Source organism: Cucurbita moschata, unplaced genomic scaffold (assembly GCF_002738365.1).
Source record: "Cucurbita moschata cultivar Rifu unplaced genomic scaffold, Cmos_1.0 Cmo_Scf00025, whole genome shotgun sequence".
Lineage (NCBI taxonomy): Eukaryota > Viridiplantae > Streptophyta > Magnoliopsida > Cucurbitales > Cucurbitaceae > Cucurbita > Cucurbita moschata.
In genome coordinates, this window is record NW_019268541.1 from 3,541,752 (window position 1) to 3,549,949 (window position 8,198).

Here is an 8,198-nt window from a genome sequence, read left to right on the forward strand (position 1 = left end):
CCGCAACGCGAGCCGAGCCGGCCGACCCGCGACTGCACGGGAGTGGGCGCGCGTGGCAGGCGCGCGTGCAGCCTGCGACTGGCGCCTTCCCGCGCGCGTGGCCATGCACTCCCAGCGTGTTGCTGGCACGTGAGCGCGCGTGGAACGGCCAATTTGGCCCGGTTGTTTTCTGTTTTTCGATTTTTGTCCCGGTTCCAGTTCTAATACTGTCTTTCCATGATTAGGGACCTAATTTAGAGAAATCAGTATTTTTGGACACCTCACGGGCAAAGAAACGATAGCGAAAGGGCGCGCGTCAACCAGGTAAGTCACCACCCGGTATCTAGAAAGAAATACTTGTAGGATTCGCTCGGATTGCATGCATGCTAGTAGTTCTGCCTCAGATTAGCTCTTCATGTAATTACTAGTCAGATAGGGGAGATGAGATATCCCCGCACAACAAGAAGTTACAAAAAACAAGTCCAAATGGTGACGATATGAGTACGAATCGTCGGGGAGAAGAATGTTCTACATGATTTGGGTCGAAGGACCTTTAAACGAGCGAGCACTTTTCATAGGAGTCCTCCACCATTTCGCATTCCATTTATATTTAGAAACAATGGTATGATATTGATATTGACGTCCATGAACATTTACTTTGTTGGAATAGCACACTCCTCCAATGGTATGATATTGTCCACTTTTGACGTACGCCTCTATGAATTTGTCTTTTGGGTCTATCCAAAATATATAACATGAATCATTCTTCACCTCTTCTAGCCAATATAGGACTTACATTTGCATTCCAACATATTCGTAGATAATTGTTGAACAAATATCGTTGAGAGTTGAACAAATATTTAATACTAATAAGAATAAGTGAAAAAATTGTTCAGTTTTGGTGTTCGGTGAAGAAACTGTTACCTTGGTGTATTATTGTATTATATTAGGGACAGGACCAAAGGTGAAGTTTTCCACGTGTTTTCTCTTATAACTCTGACTGAATAAAACAGTCGCAGGCTGTAGCCAACAAGACGTTCGAGCAACAGAGATTGATAAAGTAGATATGCATTTCTCATTTCGTCCTGGTGACATTGTCAAAGCTCTTGTTGTATCCTTTCTGTCTGAATTTGCAACAGCTAGGCGTTGTTTTCTGGATGGAGACAATTTTATTTCATCTTTTTGGTGTTGGATTAAATAGTGAGTTCTATGGTATAAAAAAAAAACATCGAGTAAATAAAAAAAAATCGAAATGGATAAAGAAATAGTGGGTTCCTTCGTTTCTATGGTTACTTCTTCAATGGTGAGCTCCTTCTTTTATTTCATCAATGTTATTGTTAACGGGTACAATTCACCCTCTTTGGCTCTACCCATGAATTAGCTAGTAATCGGTCTTTCACAACAAGATCTACATATACTGTAACGATATTTAATTATGAAGATTAGTTAGGTAGCTGACCCTCTTACTCCGTTCTCGGAAGAATAAGGCCATAATCCTTCAATTAAATAAGGCCATAATTCAAAATGCCAATTCTTGTGTACCTGGTTCATCATTTTAAGGGCTTGATGTGGCTAAGGTTTTGAATGTCGCCTTCTGTGAAGCCCACAAGGCTATTGCGTTTTATTGTATGTAACTCTCTATTATGGATTGAATGTTACTTTAGGTGCAGTGATGGTACCCATAAGTTGGACAGAAATGCAGTGTCCATTAACAGCCCAAATTCAGCAAAGAAAAGTTGCCAAAGTTGGAGGATGATGTCTAGGTACAAAGCTATTCCTTTTTCTTGTAGTTTTTCATTTATAATGTCGGGTATCGAATATGGAAAATCCGCACGCTTCATTATGGTAATTGTATAGTTCAGGTGGGGTCCTTCATTTTGAGACAGGATAAGAGGAAGATGATTATTATTAACTGTTATATAAAGATGTCCATTCGTGTCACCTATTTCATTTCCTATCTCCATGAAATTTCTATTTATTTTTACAGGCATTGGAACGTGAATGCTCTAGAGAATTTGTGAAAATTGAGCTCGGCAAGCGAACATTATTATTATTTTTTAAATGATCATTTTAGTGAAGCTTTCGATTTCCATTTTTCAATATTATTAATTAGGGTACCTTCGTTATTAGAAACGAGAGTTGAACCATGTAATAAATTATTGTTGATAAAGTCATTAATCTATATCTAAATTATTATTGTAATTTATTTATTTTTTTATTATAATTGGTAAAACATTTATTTATTTATTTTTAAATGTTTAATTAAGATTTAACATTCAAACATATATATATATATATTTTAAAAAACAGCCTTCTTCTTAAACTGCTAAAAAAATCCAGTGGCTCTGAACACACCAGATTCTCTTACCTCCAATGGCTTCTCTTCACCTTCTTCAACCTCTCACTTTTCTCTCTTCCCATTCTGCCCCTCTCTCTTCCCAATGTTCCCATCCAATCCGCTTCAAACCCTCCTTTGCCCCAAAGCCCCTTTCACCAAAACCCCTCACTCTTTCCTTTGCTCTCGCCGAATCCGACTCCGCCAAGTCCTTAGAACCCGACCCCCAAGTTCTCCTTCAAGAACTGGCCGTAAGTATGGGCTTCATCTCAACTTTTCCCCCTCGATTTCGTTCAGTTCATATCCAATTTTCTGTTAGGGTTTTGATTGTTTGTGGCTGTTTTAATTTTATGTACAGGACAGTTTTGATCTCTCGCGAGATTACTTCGAAAAACTTCCCCGTGATCTTCGTCTTGATGTAAGAGGAAGTTTTAGATTCGATGTGTTTTGTTTTGTTTTTGTGTCATTCTGTAGCTCTGTTCTTAATGTTCTTCGGTTTTTGGGATTGAGATTAATATCCATTACGTTGTTTTGTATGTGAAGCTCAATGATGCTGCGTTCGATCTCTCTAATGGACCCGTTATTGATGAGGTACCGTTTCTGTTCTTATCGCTTGTATCTTTGCTTGTTTAGGCGTGTTCATATCCATTTTGGTTTCGTGATCGGATTGGAAAATGATGCTTATTAGTGATTTCTTTTACCTTGTGTTTGGAATGACTTCTGGAAGGTTAACAGTGCTTTTAGCTGCACTTTTCAAAAGATATGCCCTCTTTTCAAAGCACTTTTTTAAAAGTTATCCAAAATACACTCGAACGGAAAGTGTTACAATCCAAATTCACCGCTAGTAGATGTTGTCTTATTTGGGCTTTTCCTTCTGAGTTTCTCCTCAGGGTTTTAAAAACATTAGGGAGAAGTTTTCACACTCTTATGAAGAATGCTTCGTTCCCCTCTCTAACCGATGTGAGATCTCATAGAAAGGCCTGCGTACAAACTATCGTAGAAAATGTAACAAAAAAAAAAATTGTCGACAATTCAACTGGTAAAGACAAATATATTACTATCGTTAGGAGCCTAAGTGTTTGAAACCCCACATCCATATTGTTGTTGAACCCAAAAAGAATGTTACAATGAAATTATCAAGAAGAAACAAGAAAATTAGAAAAAATTGTTAGGGAAAGATGCTTGAGGATGGTTGGGAAAGGAGTCCCACATTGGTTAATTAAGGGGTTGATCACGGGTTTATAAGTAAGGAATACATCTCCATTGGTATGAGGCCTTTTGAGAAAAACCCAAAGCAAAGCCATGAGAGTTTATGCTCAAAGTGGACAATATCATACCATTGTGGAGGGTCGTGATTTCTAACATGGTATTAGAGTCATGTCCTTAACTTGACCATGTCAATAGAATTCTTAAATGTCGAGCAAAGAAGTTGCAACCTCGAAGGTGTAGTCAAAAGTGACTCAAGTGTCGTAAAAAGGGTATACTTTGTTTGAGGGCTCCAGAAAAGGAGTTGAGCTTCGATTAAGAGGAGGCTGTTCGAGGGTCCATAAGCCTCCGGGGAGGCTCTATGGTATACTTTGTTCGAGGGAAAGATTGTTGAGGATTGTTGGGAGAGGAGTCCCACGTCGGCTAATTAAGGGGTTGATCACGGGTTTATAAGTTACATTTCCATTGGTACAATGCCTTTTGGGAAAACCAAAAGCAAAGCCATGAGAGCTTATGCTCAAACTGGACAATATCATACCATTGTGGAGGTCGTGGTTCCTAAATGCACCCTCTCTGCTACGCATGCTTCTTTTCTTATTGTTTATTCTCAAGTCTTCTTTATTGTAAAACCGTCGTAATAGGATGGACGTATTGATTTTCAACTCTCAACTTGAAATAAATGTGGATTCTCTGCTACAAATTTGTGATGTACTGAGAATTTTAGAATCTCTGCTTCAGTGTGGTCAAGAAATGGGAGAAATATTGCTAAATCTCTCTCGAGCATGGGAAGTAGCTGACACCTCCACTTCACATACTTTAGTAAGCAAGCTCCCCTCGTTGGTGCAATCTTTGACCGAAAATTACAAGTCAGGCAAGAACAGGACTCAAGGAAATTGATACTCAAGTATTTTGTGAAGAAATAAATGTGACCTTGTTTGGTCTCTCTCTGTTTAGGACTTGGCAAGCGTTTGATATCTGCTGGAAGAAGGTTCCAATCAATGGGACAGTACGGTCAGGGCGAACTACAGAAGGTACATCGTAAACCCAAAATTACTTTTTCATGATCAAAGCTTTTGTGTTCATCAATCATATTGTATGAATTTTTCGAGTTAATGTGCGAAAAGATTTGAGATTGCTTAGAGATTCTGTTCACTATATACGGTTTCCTATGCTCTGCATAATTGGAAAGTCAATGACGTTATGTATTCCTTCTCGAGGTCGAGGAAATATCAACGTGTTAGGTTCTACCCTGTAATTTTGTTCATAGGAAAATGGAAAATCGAACTATAAATCTCGTCGGTACAAAAGTTTATCATTCAAGTTTTTCTAAGTTTCTTGGAAGTTTTCACAATTGTAGATTGCCAAAGCAATGAACACAACTGGAAAGCTTCTGTCTGCATCATCTGCTCCGAAAGTGGCCGAACAGCCGAAGGATGAAACCAGAATGTTTAAGGTAGGTTTGAACTTTATATTTGATGCAACGTATAAATTACAAATAAACCATTATTTTGCAGATTTGAACCATCTTGAACTTTATTCAAGTAATTGTAATAGCTCAAGCTCACCGCTAGCAGATATTGTTTTCTTTGAGCTTTCCCTTTCGGGCTTCCCCTCAAAGTTTTTAAAATGCATCTATTAGGTAGAGGTTTCTACACTCTTATAAAGAATGTTTTGTTCTCCTTCTAACTGATGTGGGATCTCACAATCCAAGTAATTGTAAAAGTAATTGTAAAATGCGTCTATTAGGGAGAGGTTTCTACACTCTTATAAAGAATGTTTTGTTCTCCTTCCAATTGATGTGGGATCTCACAATCCATTTCCCTTTGGGGCCCAACGTTCTCGCTGTCACTCATTCCCTTCTCCAATCGATGTGCGGCCCCCAATCCACCCCCGACAGGGCTCAACATCCTTGCTAGCACACCGCCTCGTGTCCACCCCCTTTTAGGGCTCGCTGACATATTACCCGGTGTCTGGCTCTGATACCATTTGTAATGACCCAAGCCCACTGCTAGCAGATATTGTCCTCTTTGGGCTTTTCTTTCGAGCTTTCCTTCGAGGCTTTTTAAAACGCGTCTACTATGGAGAGGTTTTCACACCCTTATAAAGAACGTTTCATTCTCCTCCCCAACTGATGTGGGGATCTCACAGTAATATTGTTCCACTCTTCAGTTCGGAGAGCTTCAAGTTGAACTGACTGCCGATAAGGCGAACATCGGTGCAGCAATCGGTGTCGTATTTGGGTAATCACCACTCGTTTTAACTCAATTCTTCAATTTTTTCTTCATTTATCAGATGAAAAGCATATCCCTTTCATGTCTTGAATGTAAAATGCAGAGTAATTTCATGGCAACTGGGTCAGGGCGTTCAGAGCATTCCTGAGAGTTCTCTGCAGTATGCAAATGATAATGCTTTACTTCTAGCCAAGGTACTAGAACCTTATGATTATTTTGATTCTTAAGTTCAATGCTTAATGGTAATTTGATGATTTATATATCCTAGTCTTTGAGAGGCGCTCTACTGGCGGTTTCATACTCGTCGGCGGTTTTGTCTGCTTTTACTGCTGTGGGATTAGTCTTACTTGCTAGACAACTTAAATCAAAGGAAGAGTAAGCTTGTCTTCTTTGTTTGTGAACTCTGTAAATGTGTTGTTTTCTGTTCGAACTAAGCTCCTTGCTGGGGCTTTTACTGAAAATGATATGAATCTATGTACATGACAATAATCCTGCTCGGTTTTAGAATAAGAGGGGCTGATATTCTCTTTGTTTTTTCTTTTTTCTTTTTAGTTTTGAATGAGAAACATGGGAATAGCCTTCTAGAGCCAAAAGCTGAACAAAACAACCCAAGGGACAAAGTGATAAGACATCGTTGAACACCGTCGAGTACGCCTCCTTCCAAATAAGCGACGGGATAGCTCTTGCAAGATTCATCGGAAACACTCTTTGAGTTTGCCTTTAGAAAACCACCCCGAAAAGATTTTAAAACGTGTCTGCTAGGGAGAGGTTTCCACACCCTTATAAAGAATGTTTCGTTCTCCTCCTCAATTGATGTGAGATCTCATAATCCACCCCTTCGGGGTCCAGCGTCTTCGTTGATACTCATTCCCTTCTTAAATCAATGTGGGACCCCCTACCCCCCTTTAGGGGCCCAGCCACCGCCTCGTGTCCACCTCCTTTCGGGGCTTAGTCTTCTTGCTAGCATAGCACATCGTCCAATGTCTAGCTCTGATACCATTTGTAACAGTCCAAATCCACTGCTAATAGATATTGTCTTCTTTGGGCTTTTCCTTCCATACTTGGCCTCAAGGTTTTTGAAATGCGTGTGATAGGGAGAGGTTTTCACACACTTATAAAGATGTTTCGTTCTCCTCTCCAACCGATGTGAGATCTCTCAATCCACCCCCCATCAGGGCCCAGCATCCTTGCTGGCACTCGTTCCCCTCTCTAATCGATGTGGGATCTCACAATCCACCTCCCTTCAGGGCCTAGTATCTTTGTTGGCACACTGCCTGATGTCCACCACCCTTCGAGGCTCAGTGTTCTTACTAACACATTACTCGGTGTCTGGCTCTGATGCCAAACTTTGTTTCAAAACATCTGAGAATATTTATGTTGTTGCTGTTGGTTCGTAAGTAAAGTAGTACTGAACGCTTAAAATACTTAGGAAGTTATCTAAGCAGACTCTAGCATTTCTTCCCAACTGCCATTTACTTAATGTGTTTAGAATATGGACTACGTTGAATCAGGATGATATTTTTATTTTTAGGACTAATTAGACGCAACTATGAAAGTTGAAAATGATGATTCATGGAGCAATTGTAGTTGAATTTGTTAATGGATATTGACGAAGTGTTTTTTGTGGAAGGATTTGGAACAACAATTTGATTAGCCAATCAAATTGGTTCATCTATCCAAGTGGGATCATATTGGAGCATTTCACTTTCAAAAATAAAGTTCCATTTATGAACATTGTGGGTGGTCACGGTCATGTTTGTTCTAAATATGTTGTCTGTAACCGCATGTCGGATGTTTCGGTCATGCTTGTCTAGGACGTGCTGTCCATGGTCGGATATGCATTCCAAACCCTCTTTTACTTGCTTTCATGTTAAATAAGTGTTAAATATTTCCTTGTGTCAATACGGAGGTGTTGTGTCAAAATGTACTTGTTGTTGTCCCCATCAAGGCTAAAATGCCCAAAAATGTACTAGTTGTCAAATCTTTCTGGTTATATGCTATTAAAGTTGTTGTTGCTACTTGTTTTTAGCTTATAACATTGCCTCTTTAAAATCAATTTTAAAGTATTTCCTCGCTCATGTTTTTCAAAATATTTCTGTCAAACGTGGCCCGAGGCTTGAGTACACACCAATATTGTCTACAAAGTCCGAATCTCACACAACTAATTTGTTCGCTGTGTTAGAACAAGTGTCGCACAATCACTCTCTCGACAAGAGTGTGATTGTGACACGTGTGACTGTATATACGTTACACGAATGGTAGAAAATTTCTTCAGCCCACAACTAATTGATTTTTACCGTTAGAAAAGAGGAAGGAAAATAAAGAGGCTTTTTCCTTTTCCAAAAGAGACCGAAAAATACTTTAAAATTTATATATAAAGCAATAAAATTAATAATAATGATAAATACTGTGGACAATTTTTGCCATTGTCGTTTTCTAATTTCATC

General features: G+C 39.2%; 1 protein-coding gene across 3 annotated transcripts; it reads left to right on the plus strand.

The window, feature by feature from the left end:
• The first annotated feature begins 2,305 nt into the window (after window positions 1–2,305).
• On the plus strand, window positions 2,306–7,769 carry LOC111461699. Of its 3 annotated transcripts, none has more exons than XM_023105313.1 (10): window positions 2,306–2,565; window positions 2,673–2,732; window positions 2,858–2,905; window positions 4,259–4,391; window positions 4,475–4,551; window positions 4,878–4,973; window positions 5,690–5,760; window positions 5,855–5,945; window positions 6,020–6,126; window positions 7,382–7,769. In XM_023105313.1, the coding sequence occupies exons 1-10, from the start codon at window positions 2,353–2,355 to the stop codon at window positions 7,563–7,565; spliced, it is 1,080 nt and encodes a 359-aa protein (XP_022961081.1). In that variant the 5' UTR covers window positions 2,306–2,352; the 3' UTR covers window positions 7,566–7,769. The 3 variants fall into 3 exon arrangements, with proteins under 3 accessions (XP_022961081.1, XP_022961082.1, XP_022961083.1); XM_023105314.1 differs by lacking the exon at window positions 7,382–7,769 and adding an exon at window positions 6,304–6,549; XM_023105315.1 differs by lacking the exon at window positions 6,020–6,126 and having other exon boundaries at window positions 7,382–7,476.
• The last annotated feature ends 429 nt before the right edge of the window (window positions 7,770–8,198 follow it).